Source organism: Patiria miniata, unplaced genomic scaffold (genome assembly GCF_015706575.1).
Source record: "Patiria miniata isolate m_02_andy unplaced genomic scaffold, ASM1570657v1 HiC_scaffold_1, whole genome shotgun sequence".
In the NCBI taxonomy this organism is placed as follows: domain Eukaryota; kingdom Metazoa; phylum Echinodermata; class Asteroidea; order Valvatida; family Asterinidae; genus Patiria; species Patiria miniata.
The window spans coordinates 34,522,816-34,540,824 of record NW_024037047.1 but is presented as its reverse complement, the minus strand read 5'-3'; the positions used below and the strand labels follow the sequence as shown (position 1 = coordinate 34,540,824).

Sequence of the window (18,009 nt, the reverse complement as noted above, 5' to 3'; positions counted from 1 at the left end):
GATGGTGTTTGGATGGTTTCATGTGCCCAATGAGCAGGGGTAATAATGATGTAGCGCCTTGAGCACCAGTCCTGGTGGATACGTGCGCTTCATAAATATCCACTATTATTATTATTATTATTATTATTATAAACTCACTAGAATCGATGGTACCAGCAACATAGGAGCCAATTGGTTTCAACAATCCTTGGTTGTGATGAGGTGCATTCATAAATCGGTTCATCCAATCAAGCTGCACGGATGTCATCCCTCCACTGGAGTCCAGATTGGTCATCCACACGTAGTTGGTTTCTGCAGTCGCTGAGACAACGCGCAGAGAGGAATCATCCTGAAGGGTGACATCGTGTGGATCGTCATCAAAGAACACAAAGCGTCTGCTGAGTCTGACATTGCCCGCATTGTCAACAACACTCAGGACGATGGAGTACACACCTGTACAGATGTGGAGGAAAAGATACAGCTTGTCTTATATTCTTCTTTACAAGGTGTATTGAAAGTGTTGGAAATTGAACAGAACAAATTTATAAATTTGGACTTGTTTTGACTTTTGGATTGAAAAGTTTTAATTTTTTGACCTAATTGGTATTTATGAATAAATGGTTCGGCTCGGGTAATTAACAGCATCCAAACTCCAAGCTATCTAAACATAGTGTTTAAAACTGGCCAAGCACACAATTATTCCCTTAACACGTTTCTTGAAAGAGGATTAATACAAAATAGCCCTTCCAAATGCAATACATGGTCTAGGTTGTGAAAAAAAGTACAAGGTACATTTTGAAACATAAAAATTAACAAGATTTGCTCAAATGAACTTGAATTTTATTATTTGTGAAGGATTTTGAAAATATTATAGCAAGGTAGCGAAATTTAACGCTTGATTTGCAAAAACTTAACGCACCAACATGGGGCAAAGTGATGTTCTGACTAGAGTTGGTCACTCCACTATAAACAGCTGGACTGTCAAAGACTTCCGTCATCTGATTGCCATGGCTACCAGATAGCTGACGTACTTGCAGCTCGTATTCCTTGATGCCAGCGAGACTGTCTGCCCAGCCTTGCCAGGTGACAATTATCTCTGCCTGTGAAGAATATGAAACCAAACATTTATTCATTAATGCCTAAGACAGTTTACCCATTCCCTTTGGTCAAGAGCCTGTCACGTGGCTGGTCTTAAAGATAGTTGGGTGGGAAGACGGGGGTATCGTGCACCCTTGGAAATCAACTTCAAATCAACGTCTCTAGATCGGAAAAAAATTCTTGGTTTAACTTTTTCCAGCATCTTCAAGCCCAAAACGTGAAACAAGTCAGTTTAACAATATGTGCTATAACATTCTAATCCCCAAAATCCACTTACTACTGAAAATTGCAGCAAGAGCAAATGTTGTACATTCCCTTTCAGTGTCTTGCCCAAGGGCATAAACACCACGTTCCTAGCTGGCAGGGAACATGGTGCTTGTGTTCTTGGGAAAGACACTTTACTATAATTGCCACTCTCCACCCAGGAATACAAATGTGGTACCTTTGAAGGTGGAGACCAGAATGCATTGATCTCGAGTTGCTGCAAAAAGTGGTCTCATGGCCTGATGAAAAGTGGTCATAATTGTGAAGCGCTTTGAGACCTTTGGTATAAAGCACTATACAGGGTGTTTCAAAAAAAAGGAAACCCAACTTCAAAGAACGAGTATGGACAGACGATATGTTTACTGGCTATAAAACTGGTATCATCTGAAAGTGTCATCTCTATGCTTTTCAATGATACCGTGTTTAGGTTTTCTGAGTCATGCATCACTGAGCATCATTGTCTTGAAAACTGAATGCAAAAATGCACTTGGTTCACTTTAAAAAAAAAACAACCACTGCATGGGCACGGTGTGCCTATTGTTACGGAAATGTCTGTGAAATGGCTTGAATGTTAATCCTCGGGAAAATGGCACATTGTTTTGAACGTGGCTTGGTCAAAACGAGAAATTCAAGACAAACAATAAAATCCAGTTTTGAAACCAACCCGACTTGGGTTTTTTTGGTTTCTTTTTATACACTCGTGTCTTCTTCATGAATACTTATTCTCATGCACACCATGCCTATTGTGTTTGACATGAAAGTGAACCAACTGCAACTTTGCAGCAAAATCTCATGACAGTGCCGCTCAGTGAAGCATGACCCTGGAAATGTAAACAAGGTATCATTGAAAACCACAGAGATTACGCTTTCAGATGATACCAGTTTTATAGCCAGTAAACATTTAGTCTGTCCATACTGGTTCTTCAAAGTTGGGTTTCCTTTTTATTGAAACACCCTGTATAAGCACCATATTAGTATTACATTATTATTATGCCATAAACCCATCATGCCATATATCTATTCAGGATATAAGTCATGTTTGGTCCACACTAACCTGTGATGTAACATCATTCCCTGCATACAGCATAGTGGTTCTACATCCACTGCCAACATCCACACAGTGGTAGGGGTCAACAAAGTCAAAGGTGAATGTAGAAAAGCCAGAGGTTGTCCTGCCATTGTAGTGTCGTGTGATGATGCTGTTTGAATGGTCCCTATCATAGAGTTTCATGTACCCGCCACTTGTGGAATATACATCATATCTCAGGCTGTAATATACAAATGAAGAAATATAAACAAACGCACATACTTTAGACATGAAAATATAACAATCTGAAGAAAACAGCTGATCATGATAGACCTTTATCATGCTTCCACCATTTTGTTCATGTTCCCTGTATCCAATAACAGTACTGAATAATAATGTTTTTGTGCAAAAAGGAACCAGACTATTTTTCCTTCCAGCCTCGCTTTGGTTGATTGAAACTGATTCTAGCACTGCAATGTTGTCATTTGAACCACGGAGCAAGGAACTGAAGGAGTCAGAACTCCCCTACTTCAAAGTGATTATGATCGTCACCGCGCTCGAAAGCAACAATAGAAAGCACCTGGCAGCCAACTTGCTCATTGCTCACTACCCTATTGAGATCCCTGCTCACTAATGCTAGAAGAAAGCGTTTGCAATTGCATTGTGGATAGCACCATGGTATTATACACAGGTGCAGTTGTCATACATCCAAAATTGAATGATTTTGAAAGTGTCTGTTCAGAGTTGGCTAATACTGGCCCACAATGTGGACAACATAACTGAAACAATCATTTCATGACAAACAAAATATGCTCTATCCCTTCCGTCGGAAACCTTTGGGAAATTTCCCAAAATGTCATATTTCATAAGTGATGTATTGCTAATAAAAAATTCAAAAAGACATGATAACTTATCGGGAAAAAAAATATCGATTTATCTTCAAATAACAAAAACAGATAGCGCATTCAAGGGCCAACAACTGCACATCGATAACTTGATTTCATTACTCACATCTAACAACTGCGTAGTTGTTAAAATCTAAAAAAAATTTAAAAGAGCAACGACGTGACGTGACTACTAGGGAGGTTGTTGGTTACCAACTGAAAAGGCGGTGACGATCATCGTGTTCAAAGGCCGCTTGCAGTCACGCAATGAATGGTCCAGGCTTGCGGTCACAGTGCTGTAGCTATATATGGACATTCCCGAGGGATTGGAATGTTAATGGTCAAAAATGTAAATCGCCGAAGAGTTCTAACTCCTATTCCTTGCTCAATGTTTGAACAGAGTTATTCTTGAATATTCTGAAACAATCTAAACTGTCCTAATCATGTATAATATCTTTCTGAACAAAATTATTTCTACAGGCTGGAGAATTTGATAATAATGCAACTGATAAACCTGTATGAATTAAAGCATTACAGAAATTTGTTTTGAATTTTGCAGCTAAGAAAATTTGCTGAGTCCTTACACTCAAATTATCAAAAAAATTTGATTTTTCAAGATACATTGTATTCTCTTACCCCAACGATCTGTCCTAAACCTCTTTACTTCAAAGGTTATTTTCATGCACTTTTTTATCTAAAACATGTGAATGTTGCTCTAAATATCACAGCACAGGCAAAAAGTTGTTATCATTAAGTAAAATGTTTGGCAATCTGATCACACTACGTGTTTCTAATGGGCTTACACATCTCCTGTAGCTGGTGTCCAGGAGTTGTAGTTCAAGTTGAATGTAAACTGACAGGATACCAGGTCTGTTGCCGGATTGTTTCGATTGAAAGAATTCCCAGTTGTCGACGTTGTACAATCCTGCGAGCCCACTGAATATATCTCACTGTAACCCCCTAATGCATGAACAAATCACAAAGGGCAAAAAACCTAATATTGATTTACATCACCCTGACGCAAATTCATCTTATGAATAGTTTAACTGTGGTACCCTCTGCTACATACATCAGATTCAAACCAGCCATCGATCCTGCATGCTCGGTGGTCGAGTGGTAAGACGTCTGCGCTAGAAAGCAGGCGGTCGTGGGTTCGAGTCCCATCCGAGTGATTTTTCCAACTTTCACTCGGGAGGTAACACACTTGAATATACAGTGTTTATACACTGCAAAAACCTAATATTGATTTTTATACAACACCTGAATAAATCCCCGCCATCTGATTGGTGGATCATTGATCACATGTTATTGAATTATTCGTCCCAATGCACCGCGCACGCGCGGCGCGCAGCGCACAGTGCAATGGAAGTTCCATTGCACGGTGAATAGAACTTCCATTGCACGGTGTCATCGCTGCTGGCGGTGGCGCTGTTTTAAATCGAGATTACTTGAATATGATGGTTCTCAACCTGTTGAACAGTTTGCATAAATTAAATATGATGAACTTTCAGACAGTTTTTAACCTGAATAAATTGGCTATTAAAAGTCAACATTTCATCTGTCACCTCATGAAATTATTCTTACCACTGCACTCACAAACATTCGTTATTTGTATAAAATCACAATATTATTTTCTGGTATTGATTAAAGATAAAATATTAACCTTATTAAAATGTGATGGTTGTACAAAATATGCTTTCCGTGTGGCCTAAACAATAGCTTGTAAATTTATTCATATAGGAATGCCTTTGTGCAGTAATTGGATATCTTAGTGGCCAACTCATTTGTGCCGCCGATCTCTCTGTGTCAACCCCTTGTGCCGCCCAGAGCAGGTCGTAAACAATCCTGGCCCACACAAAGGCCATGTGACCTGCCTATATATCTTGTGCATGAGGGGGTTATTGACCTAGAAACAGTGTGGTGATAAAATTCTCCATGTGGTTTCACGGTGTGATTTTTTTTGGTCACTCGACTTTAAGAGAAGAAAACCTTTTTGGTATATTTGAAGCTGATTAAGATCAGTACCCATTCATTGTGTCTTCCACCCCTCCAACAAATACCCTACTGCAAAACTGGACCCTAGATATGCCACTTTGTTGACTCTACAAATATGGAGAGTGATGAGTCAAAAGAAGGTACATGTACTTAATAGGTGTCTCTGGGTGTATCGCTTTCGATCTGAATCAGATTTTTAAGCTCTGGCAACAGAGCTTCTACCAGTCACTCGGGTTTCGGTTGGTCAGTCCCCCCCCCCCAAAAAAAAAAAAAAAAATTGACCAAAAACGAACCCCCAAACTCACCCACAAACCTGTAAGTACCAAACTGTAACTGTCCAAAACAGCAAACAAAAGACATTAAATACTTGCCGAAACTTTTGTGTAACAATTTGTGACATTAGATTGTTTATGAACTTTTCTGATTAGAGGCAAGATAATTGTGGTAAAGTTATAGTCACATGGTATTTTTGTGCACTTCGAACTTACAAAGTTTTAAAAGGGGCTTCTACCAGTGACTATACATCACCCCTGCCTCTGGCCCTGTGTCAGTTTAATGAGTCTCCAGGGGTTAAGATTCAGGATACAGACCTTTGCATTACGAAGGTTACTATTATTTTGCATTGTGACTTTCAACAAAATGGGAAATCCTTATTTCAAAGGGCAATCAGGACCAAGTGAGTAATTGTATCAATTCATGCAAGACTTTCATGCAAGAGGGCCAGAGCTTATTGTGCTCTCGCACTTGTTTGATGGAGAATTGTAACTTGACTTACGATTCACAGCGGCTGTCACTCTAGCCCCTACAACACCAAGCCCAATGCTTTGGATGTATGGATGCCCACCACTACTAGGGTCTGGTAGTCCTGTAGGCTGGTACGAACTTATCCAGTTGGTTCTGATGTTTGTAAAGTTGTGTACGTTGGTGTAGACAGTGTCTGTACTGCCCTGGACTGTGGGTGATTCCAGAGTTGTTGCCCCTACGGCTAGAGTGGCACGGTGCTCTGATAGGACTGGTGCTTGACTGCTGCCCACTGCAAGGAAAGATTAAGGCTGTGGCTATGGCTACATGTAGCAATAATGCAGGGGTCTAGGGGAAGTGGATTCAGCTGCTTGCCATAGGCACCTGTATGATTGATAGGACTGGTGCTTATGACTACTGCCCACGACAAGACAAGATTTAGGCTGTGGCTATGGCAATAATGTAGGGGTCTCGTCTAGGCTAAGTGGATTCAGCTGCTTGCCATAGGCACCTGTATGATTGATAGGTCTGGTGCTTGACTGCTGCCCACTGCAAGGAAAGATTAAGGCTGTGGCTATGGCTACATGTAGCAATAATGCAGGGGTCTAGGGAAAGTGGATTCAGCTGCTTGTCATAGGCACCTGTATGATTGATAGGACTGGTGCTTGACTGCTGCCCACTGCAAGACAAGAGTTATAGGCTGTGGCTATGGCTACATGTAGCAATAATGCAGGGGTCTAGGGAAAGTGGATTCAGCTGCTTGCCATAGGCTCCTGTATGACTGATAGGACTGGTGCTTGACTGCTGCCCACTGCAAGACAAGAGTTAGGCTGTGGCTATGGCTACATGTAGCAAGAATGCAGGGGTCTAGGGGAAGTGGATTCAGCTGCTTGCCATAGGCACCTGTATGATTGATAGGACTGGTGCTTGACTGCTGCCCACTGCAAGGAAAGATTAAGGCTGTGGCTATGGCTACATGTGGCAATAATGCAGGGGTCTAGGGGAAGTGGATTCAGCTGCTTGCCATAGGCACCTGTATGATTGATAGGACTGGTGCTTGACTGCTGCCCACTGCAAGGAAAGATTAAGGCTGTGGCTATGGCTACATGTGGCAATAATGCAGGGGTCTAGGCTAAGTGGATTCAGCTGCTTGCCATAGGCACCTGTATGATTGATAGGACTGGTGCTTGACTACTGCCCACTGCAAGACAAGAGTTAGGCTGTGGCTATGGCTACATGTAGCAATAATGCAGGGGTCTAGGGGAAGTGGATTCAGCTGTGTTAGCCATATACGATTGCTGGCGGTAGCCACTGGGACACAGCCTTATTGCTACCCACAAAATATGGGTTTTTTGTAACGTTCATTAAATAGCGAGTTTGGTATTCCAACTGCGCATGTGCACATCAAGATTTGCCAATTTTTCTTTCGGGATAACAATTTCATCGTATGCGTACAAAAGCATAAATAGCGGGGTACCAGCAAAATTGAAGAGATCATCGTGTTCTGAAGTATAACATTTTGCAAAAACCTTTGGACAGCGAAGTGTTTTTAGGTGTCTTGTGTGTCAAAACGTTTGTGCGGATGAAAGTTCCATCTCTTTTCGATTGCACAAAAAATATTGCACAGATTGCAAATTTGGTTACCACGTCCCCCATAGCCTTGTGTCGGCATTTATCTGCCGCGGTTATCCCGAAGAAAAATTGACGACTCCTGCTGTGCACCAGACTATTTGGGAATACCGAACTGGCTTATTGATACCAGTGCAAGTATAACACAGATGATAATGCAATGGGATCCGGGCACAAGTACCCCCTCAACGGCAAAAAAAGGGAGAATGCCAAGACTGGCAGAGAACCCATTGCCCAAACTGATGTTCACAAGAAACCTTTGTGCACATTTGGAATATAATCAATCATGCTTTTCAATATGCACATAAACCAGTGTGCTCATGCGGTGTGTCCCATCAAAAGTGGCAACAAAGCGCCCTCCCTTTTTGTCCATAAAATGACAGCAAGGTGTTCTTCACTTTCTGCTGCAAAGTACATTCTTGGGTCTACTGTATGACGGTTACATATTTCCTTGGCTCAGATATAAAGAAATGACTTCTAGACTGTCTTTGAAAGAATATTGAAGGAGATTGAAGGAGATTGAACTTGGGGAGTCAGGTTGTTTCAAGAGCGGTACTTTCATCGCATTCCACCGCTGTGACCTGGGTTCGAATCTTACCTGGGCCAATATATAGATTGGGTTTTCAGTCCCTACCTGATTCCGTGGGTTTTCCCCAGAATATTCTTCTGGGTTTTTCCTCCCACCTCTAAAATTGTAATGTCTTCGCATTGTCTTCTCTCTACAGGTTTCTTCAGGCCTTCGAGCTTACAGTGCCTAGGGTGCTATTTGGGGAATCCTTGGTTTTATTACCAAAAGTAATAAATACAAAATAAATCAAATAAATAAATAAATGTGAGAAAGGATTTTATTGCTGGACAAGATCCAACCTATGTCTATATACCAGTTAGGCCGAATACAAAAAACATGTTTCTCGTCTGGGTTTTTGAAAAAAAGGAGGAAGAGGGGCTTTTTAATTTTAATTTTTTTTCAAGATGGCCGCCAGTTTAAAATGTTGTGCAACCGTTGGTGTTTCCACTGTTTAAAGACACTTTTAAAATGAAAGACAGGTTGGACAAGAGAACTGAACATATTTACAGTGTCATTTAGAGTTGTATTGGTCTACAACGAACAGTTTTTTATATTCTGATGAATTTGTGGACTTTTTCAGTGTTTTTTTACTGCATTTTTCAAAAATGAAAAATGATTTTGAAAAATCCAAGCGGCCTCCAAAAACGAAGCGGGCGTGGACTAGAAACATGTTTTTTGTTTTTACTTTGCCTAATAAATCTCCACTGATTTCTCACTCACATGTTCTGCAGTCCGTTCCTGAGAAGCCACTGCTGCATGTGCACTGGGCATTTGTACAGGATCCTGGGTAGCAGGCATTGCTGTTACTCCTCCATGAACATTGCTCTGACAAATAGTCATTAAGTAAAGAGAAATAATGGATATACAGGCTCTAAAAATGATGCACACACCATGTTCTTAATATTGTAACGAAAATAACAGTCATGATTAATTTCCAGTAATCACGCTTTATTCTTCACTCTGATAAAATACAGGTTCTTTTCTCATACCTTAATTGATAGGACTTGTGTAAGATAAGAAATAAGTTCCTAGTTAACAACGAGAAGAAGAATTGCCAATACAGTTGGCCACGTATTGATAATAGGGTCTATGATAAACTAATGGTAGAATAAACTGTTAAAAGTTTAATAAGCTTTCTAGGTCAAGAGGTTAGGATTATCGTGATTAAGAATAATATTTGGAGCAATTAATGGTTTATGACCAAGCAAGCACTGCAAAACATTTAATTTGATGCGCTGGCTCCTTGCGCTATGTACGCGCCCAAACGCTACGAAAGACGAGCCCAGTCAGGGCTCGGTATTCACATCGTGACTTGTTCTAGCCCGGTGATGAACTTCACCTAGAATAAGGAGCGCGTCTTACTCAACGTTCGATTGCAATGCACACTGGTGCTCTACCTCATCGTTAGAGAGGCATTCGATTGTACGCATCAGGCACAGCCTGTGCTGACAACCATTATTGTTCTTTGAAGAACAGCACGATCTCTCCATGCAGTCGGAATTCTTGTCTAGTCTCTAGTCATTTAGTACTTGAACCAGTAATTTCACGCCCATTACAATATTCAAAAGCTTATTGTTTGTGCAAATCTCATTCAGTGGACCAGCTTTATTCCCGATCAAGATTTATATTCCCAGTTTCCAACTGGCTAGTACATGTAATGCTTGTCTGGTCTGTTTCGAATAATCTACATATTCAACTGAATTCAAATTCAAGGAGCAAATAATGTTCCCCATTCCCCAATCCTCTCTCTACTACAGCCACCTATGGTTGACATACATACTTATGCATTGTCTCATGTCATCACTCTTCACGTAGGCTGATCCATGCGCTGAGCCATAGTCACCATCACATCGGTCACATTTCTGGTCAGAGGATGTGCTGCAGAACACTTCAAGGCAATTTGCGATGGCTGTACATCCTATGAACACCAAAAAAAGAATTGTGTTCCTGAATCATCGAGACATGCACCCAAGTCTGATGCAATAATAATAATAATAATAATAGTGAACATTTATACAGCGCCATATCTGTCAATATGACACTCCTGGCGCAAATTATGAGACGAAAGACGAAAGACAGGTAATGAAGTATATGAACATACGAGACCCATTATGTAGCACCTTTTTTGTTAGGTGCTGCGGCGCATATTGCTGCCACTGCCAGAAACACCGGGGCAAACCCCTTCTCTTAGCGACAAGTGTTACTGGGTTCTTTAACGTGCATTACACAACACACGGGACCTACGGCTTTACGTCCCATCCAAAAGGACGAAGCAATAATGGTAAAGTGCCTTGCTCAAGAGCACCAGCACCATGTTCCCACGGTCAGGAATTCGAACCCATGTACCACGGCACACGAGTCAAACACCGTAACCATTGTACCACAGCGCCCCACAATGGGTGAGATTTTATTCAAGATGGAGTGATTAAACAGGGTAAGGCCAGCGGCGTAGCCAGAGAGGGAGGGGCATATGGAACGCCCCCCCCCCCCCCACCAAAACATGTTGCCCCCTCCCAGTCCACCCACCCACTGGCAACTTGTTAGCCTACATTAGTGACCATGGTTACGGGTTTATTCCGGATGCAGTGACTCAACAGGAAAAGGTCATCAGCATAGCCAAGGGGAAGGGGGGCCCGCAGGGGTCGTGCAACCCCACCCCCTCGCAGTCCGCGAATTTTCTTTTCCCAAACTACATATCAACATACATGGTTGTTTAGCGCCCTCTACAATACTTTTATGATACGTACGCAGGTATATAACTTTTTTTCTAGGGTTTGGAGAGCAGTGCGATCGCTCAGTCGATGGGGTCATGATTTTGCACTGCGAGGTTGTGGGTTCGAGTCACAGTCTTGTACCCGAAATATTTTTCTTTTCTAATCTGAGGCTTTGGAGGATCTTTTTTTTAAAGGGAAATAAAGTCCGAATCTCGTTACATTCAAATTCATTTCTTTTTTTTCTAATTTTATATTTTCTTCTCATGTTTTTAGAGAAGTAAAGTCCAAAACGCCATAGCGTACACCCCCATATACGGATGTTGTTTGGGGAAGAAAAATTCACCCTCAGTCCGCCCACCCACTGGAAATTTGTTAGCCTACAAGTTTCCATGGTTGTGGGTTTATTCAAGATGGGTTTATTAAAGATGCACTGATTAAACAGGGGGAAGCAAAGCCAAGGGGGAGGGTGGCCGTAGGGGACGCCCCCCCCCCCCCCCCCCCCCGGCCCAATAACATCAAGGCCCCCATTCACCCCCATTCGCTGCGATCGCACGCGAAGGGTTTTTGTACTTGATTTCAATTTGCTGTCCAGTTAAGAGTGCCTTACCTGAATGGCTACGCCGCTGGGCAAGGCACTCTTTAAAAGTAAAATTTAAAAGCCTATTAAAAGCCTATATGGCCAATCAGGCAGGTCTTTATCTTCCGTTTCAGTGGCATGAATGTCCGAGAATATTTCTACTCCCCCTGGATGGGATGCTTGTCCATCGCAGGTTACTCCCCAGCTAATGCCGGTACCCATTTATACTCCTGGGTGGAGAGAGGCAAGTGGGGATGAGGTGACTTGCTCAAGGACACAACTAGGGCCGGCAGCTGGATCCGAACCCCTTACCCTCCGATCATGAGTCACGAACCCTAACCGCTAGGCCACACTTCCCCTCTTTAGGCACTCTTTAAACTTGACAGTAAATTGAAATCGACGTGATTTCAATTTACAATCAAGTACACATTTTTCAGATATTAAAAAAACACACTTTGTTTTCAAATCTTGAATCCATTTATGGCTAATTTGGCTAGAGAAGATTTGTATGCCCTTGAGTTGAGAGACTAAAGCTCAAAACTGGTACTTGTTCTGCCTCAAGGATATCGGATCTTACAGTTACGAGGCTAATTTTCATTGGGTTTGAACAGGGGGGGTCTAATTAAAATGATACTGAAGCTAGATATAAAACCAAACCCTGAGTAGGAGTAAGCTAAGGTTTGGGAAATATTAAGTTATGGTTTTAGTGATCAACACACCACATATTGTGGAGTGCTGTGGCCTCGTGGTTATAAAAGGGCATTGGATTTGTGGTCTGCGGGTAAAGCTGCAGGCTGTGGGTTCGAGTCCAGCCGGGGTCATGGTGCGTGTGCCCTTGGGCAAGGCACTTTGTCACTCATTGCTTCTCTCCACTCAGGAGTAAATGGGTGCCTGTGAGGGCAGAGATGGTTATTGTGATTGATTTTAGCTGCTTTGGGCCAAAATGGCAGCATCGAGCATACTCCCCAGGGAGCTGAGATGGTATTTGGAATGTTTCATTAGCCCAATGAGCAGGGGTAATAATGATGTAGCACCTTGAGCACCAGTCCTGGTGGATACGTGCACCTTATATATATACCCACTCATTTTATTATTATTACATATTTAAACTGACTTATATACCAAAGTGAGATAGTTAGCTGGCTACCTCCATTCCCTGAATGATCATGTTGAATCCTCCCAGCATGGCTGTCAGAGATTTGCTGTTCATTAGGCCTATCCGTTGAGAAAAAGAGTCTGATGTCAGTAGTCTATGATCAAAATATTCAAGTTATATCAAGAAGTCTTGCTGTCATAACAACTTACGATCGCATCGTGGAGAGTAGAAGCCTCGGTCACAGTTGCTGCAGTAGTTTGGACTTGTGCAATCTCCTCCGTTGGGACACCAATTAGTATGGCCAAAGCAAATGGCTTAGTAAGAAATGAGAAAATAAATCAATGAATGTATGATACTTACAGGCATAATTGATTGGATGAACATTTGTGTGTGAGCTTTGTCGGTTACTTGGAATACTTGGTACATGTAGGTTCTTCTCCTAAGGACTTCCACAAGGGAGCATAACTAGGAGGCCAGAAACACCGGGGCAAACCCCCTTCTCTTAGCGATAAGTGTTACTGGATTCTTTTACGTGTGTTAGGCCTTACACAACACACGGGACCTCCGGCTTAACATCCCATCCGAAGGACGAAGCAATAATGGTCAAGTGCCTTGCTGAAGGGCACAAGTGTCCAGGCCCGGGCTCGAACCCGCGTCACTGTTGCCTCTGAAAGACCAGAACATGAGTCCAGTGCTCTTAACCGCTAGGCCACGACACTCCAGAGCTGTTTAAAGCTAAAGCATATAATATAACACTAGTCCGATAATTTTGGACTCTCAATATCGTGTATGTCAGAGTCCCAAAACTTAAGGTATTGAAAACATGCAATACCAGAAAACAGACTGGCACCTGAAACAACCAGACCAACACCGCTTCAGTACTGCATCAATCAACCTTGCCAAAAGAATTTAAGAAACATTTGGCATGAACCGGGAACAAGTCTCAATTTACTACACATTTCTCCTCAGTCAGCCACCAGACTAATGTCACTGAATGAAGAAGTTGGTCTTTTCAAACAATTGGACCATGGTCGGACCTGTACCAGTCTAGTCTTTAGCCTCATTTTGAAATCACTTGACTTCCCTCTCATGTGCAAAATATTGAAGAAAAATCTCCTTAATTTAAACATTGAATTGAGTCTGCAAACTTGGTTGGTGAAATACTGAGGACCTTTCCTTTGCCCAGTGGAAGTTTTTGGAGAAATTTGCTGGCTCATGTGAGTAAAGTTGGCCTAATTTAGTTTTGCACATTTCAGAGCACTCCAGAGCCCTGTCTGTAATAACACCTGAGGCAATTAAATTAGAAAAAAACCCAAAATCTTCTAAAAAACTTGGTCAAAACAGTCAACTTACTGGTTGTGCAGCCACTTGATGTACTTCCAGTCCATCCTGTGCAACACCGATAGCAGGTTATGGTCCTGTATGAAAGGAATAATCCAGAATATGATTTTGACCATTACATGTAATTGTATTCAAAGCTACTGTGTTAGACCAGGCACTTTCAGTGCAGCTGCCCTTTATTAGATCAGATCAGTTGTACAAGGACGGGAAAGATTTCCATATACGAAGTTCACTCAACACCCTGTGTACAAACCCTATGAGATTGGACTGAAAAATTCTAAGTGTTTTCTAAGAAAATGCTGGTATTTTCTCACTGTTCAAATTGACTTTGATGACATGACATTGCTATCTGGGGGCTTGTTAGTCAATACAGAGGAAAATTAGTGAACTTCGTATATGGAAATCTTTCCCAAGGACGGCCCACTGGTTGCCCTAGCAACAACCACCCACTGAGGGTCTTAGGCCCTACATTGTGGTCTCCTACACATGTAGTAGTTCATTCCATTCTAAACTATCATCCTAATAACAGAAGATATTCTCAAGCTCCAATCTATCGAAGCAAAGTTCGGCATCCTTTCCCATCCTTGCTCAACATGTACTTACCCATCTACCCTTTTCTTGCTGTTAAAATAAACTTGTACAAGAAACGAATATCCGAGTCACACATATCTGATGGGTATAGTGATGATCTGTACAAATTAAGTTGGGATCCCCATTTCCCTTATAGAATAGTGCCATTTTCAAGTTTCAACCTTATAAAACATCCTTTTTTTAAATTATTATTTTTCTAGCAATGCAATAGTTGTTCACTTTTTGAATGAAACTGATCCAACAACAAAATCACTTCACGTCCATGTTAAGCTATGGAATATCAACTTTTAGCCAGGTTCATACACGGCGCAAAAGCAAAAGCTAACGTGAATTTGTGACATCATGGCATACTCCTTGAACTATGGGGTTCAAGTCCGATGCCTCATAGGTCCAACGCCTCATAGGTCCGACAAAATCGCATCCCCCAACCAAATAAAGACCCATTAGTCCGACGCCTCATAGGTCCGATGCCTCATAAGTCCGATGCCTCATAGGTCTGACGCCTCATAGATCTGACGCCTCATAGGTCCGACGCTTGTACTATTCGTTTTTCCGACGTTGGACTTATGAGGTATCAGACTTACATGTATGAGGCGTCGCACTTATGAGACTGAATAAATAAATTGTATGCCTCATTACTAGTCCGACACCTTATGCGTTGGACTTATGATACGAGGTGTCAGACTTATGATACGGCCCTATGATGCTCCAATCTGCGGAGCAGTTCTAGGAGTAGTCATGGCAAGTATTCGCGCTGCGAATCAAAGATCCTATAGCGCCGTAGGCGCTATAGGCCGCAAGCGGCGCTATAGGATCTCTTTGCTGCGAATTAGTAAAAGTTGAACATATTTCAACTCGGGCAAATTTTGAAGTGAATGTTTGTGTGGCAAATTTACTTCGCATTCGCATGAAAAATGAATCGGGCTTCGCAGACCAACCATTGCCAACAGCAGCCCAAAACAGGGTGGTTTTGTGAAAAAAAGCAACATTAAACAGGTATTAGAGACGTCCAGTAAATAGAAAGTATGCTTTTTTATTAAAATGAAATATAATTATAAACATACAAATTACATTTACAAATTTATAAATTTATACATTTATTACAGAAATAAGTAAAAAAGTATTTGATTTGTTGACGAAAACTGGCAGTAGGCCTAAGGCCAAAAAAAAAAAAATATTCGGTCTCTGGTCAGACCAAAGTTCCGGAATTGACGCGGCCACGCAGCTTTTTTTTTTTTTTTTGCTTTTTTTTTTTTTCCAAGCTTGGATTGTACAGACAAGGTGGGTACTATTTTGCTTTTTTGGTGTCCTCATGTACATTGGTGTCCTCCATAATTTGCCTTGGTGCTTTCGATCATTTGCCTTGGTGCAATTTCCCATTCCTTGGTGCTCTTTGGTGAAAAAAAATTGAGGAGGTGCGGAAATAGAGGGCGCTGTTGGAGCTATTGCGGAACATTTTGGAAAAAAAAAGATCGACGCGCATGATTAAAATCGACGCGCGCGCTGACCAGAGACCGACTTATTTTTTTTTTGGCCTAATACAAAAAATTGGCTAATTTTGTTTTGGGTTGTTTGTTTTCATTAAATGTGAGCTCATGCAGGCTCAGCTGAAAAGATGACAACCAACTGCATGGCAAAGACAATAACGTATACAGACAAAGTTCAAACATTAACCTCAAAAAGCTACTACTGGTAAACTATACTCTACTACATTAATTATACTTTACTTTTATTTTAGGGAAGATTCGTAATTCTCACTCATCAGTCTCAGCATGAAGAATACCAACACAACTCTTCTCGCGAACTTCTTTTCTTCAAGTGAAATGCCGCTTGAGGGCGCTGTATTAGACGGTGTACATTTTTCAACATAAAGCGGACTAGCTCGGGAACTCAATCCTGGGACATACCGTTATTTTGTTTTACCGTTTTGGATTTCCTCAAAAACAAAAACCGTGAACGAACCATTGACCGTTTTGTCGTTTTACAGTTTTGTAAAACGGTCAAACGGTATTAAGTCACACACAAAAATACTTGTTGTTGTTGTTTTAAAACGTTAAACGGTTAGTTGCTTTTTTTTTTAGAGTGTTGTTTTACAAAATCATGACAAAGACAAAACGGTCAATAGTCTTGCCGACCATTTTTTGATTTAGGTTCGGCAATTAAGCAATGCACCTAGGAATGTTAATGCGTCCTTGGGATCGAGTCATTGCCTGGCCGGCCCTCCTTACATTTTCGTTCTCACGACAGAATTTGCGAATTAGCTATTGAAGAGCCGCGTCGACTTGAACTCCAATTTCAAAATATCTGCAACTTCATCAAACGTCTTACCATCCTGTATCCATTGTGAAAAGTAATGCCCTCCCTTGCAGTTTTCCAGCGCCATTTTTGCTTGCAACTCTTTAAGCCCCACCAACTGAATCGCATGAGAAGGGGGTCAGGGTCCGCGCCAGGAATCACACCACGCATTAATTATGCCGAGCCAACACTCGTGTAAAGCATGGTCCCCCTCCACCCCCTTGCCCATCGCCACAAAATGCACCACGGACTGTTAACTATGACCGTTTTGCTGTTTTTCAAAGTTATTTGTGTAAAACTGTAAAACAAAAATAATCGATCTTTATGCTATAATGAATTTTACTAAACTTATAAAACGGAGAAACCGTATTTATCTTAATACCGTTTGTCGTTTTATAAAACTGTAAAACGACAAAACGGTCAATGGTTCGTTTACTGTTTTTGTTTTTGAGGAAATCCAAAACGGTAAAACGAAATAACGGTATGTCCCGGGATTCAATCTCTCGCAAAATGTGGTTCGGCAGCTTTCTATACAAAAACCTCGTTGGCTCGGGGTTTTGTGCGTAAACCTTATCAGTCAGCCGATCACGCTCAATTGACTTCGGCCAAACCGCAAGTCCCATCATAAGGAATAAGTTAACCATGTTAAGGCCAAAATATATATATATATATATATTCGGTCTCTGGTCAGACCAAAGTTCCGGAATTGACGTGGCGATGCGGCTTTTTTTTTTCTTTTTTTTTTTTTTTCTTCAAGCTTGGATTGTACAGACAAGGTGGGGTACTATTTTGCTTTTTTGGTGTCTTCATGTACATTGGTGTCCTCCATAATTTGCCTTGGTGCTCTCGATCATTTGCCTTGGTGTAATTTCCCATTCTTTGGTGCTCTTTGGTAAAAAAAAAATTGAGGAGGTGCAGCAATAGAGGGCGCTGTTGGAGCTACCGCGGAACATTTTGAAAAAAAAAAGATTGACGCGCATGATTAAAATCGACGCGCGCGCTGACCAGAGACCGACTTATTATTTTTTTTGTGGCCTAGTCGGACCATTTTTTCCAAGAGCGTGTCTCTAATGGTGTATGACGTTTTAGGCGAACCGGATTAATGGACCGATCCAGTAAACCCCGCCCACTGCGCACTGGGCAAATTAACACGTGCTCCTATCCAATGCCACACTGCATTTTCCTGCCGCGCGCATCATACGCGCGTGAC

At 41.6% G+C, this 18,009-nt stretch overlaps 1 protein-coding gene across 1 annotated transcript in view; it reads right to left on the bottom strand.

Annotated features, from left to right (window-relative positions):
* The window catches only part of LOC119729120, a 62,258-nt gene extending 48,269 nt beyond the window's left edge, over positions 1-13,989 (bottom strand). Inside the window, exons 1-9 of the mRNA XM_038201638.1 lie at positions 13,926-13,989; positions 12,782-12,886; positions 9,966-10,103; positions 8,906-9,010; positions 6,023-6,280; positions 4,056-4,212; positions 2,396-2,609; positions 899-1,079; positions 139-432 (exon numbers count right to left, since the gene is read on the bottom strand). Of these exons, the coding sequence (XP_038057566.1) occupies positions 139-432; positions 899-1,079; positions 2,396-2,609; positions 4,056-4,212; positions 6,023-6,280; positions 8,906-9,010; positions 9,966-9,981 (1,225 nt within the window). The 5' untranslated portion in view covers positions 9,982-10,103; positions 12,782-12,886; positions 13,926-13,989. The remainder of the gene's footprint in view (positions 1-138; positions 433-898; positions 1,080-2,395; positions 2,610-4,055; positions 4,213-6,022; positions 6,281-8,905; positions 9,011-9,965; positions 10,104-12,781; positions 12,887-13,925) is intronic.
* Between the last annotated feature and the right edge of the window lie 4,020 nt (positions 13,990-18,009).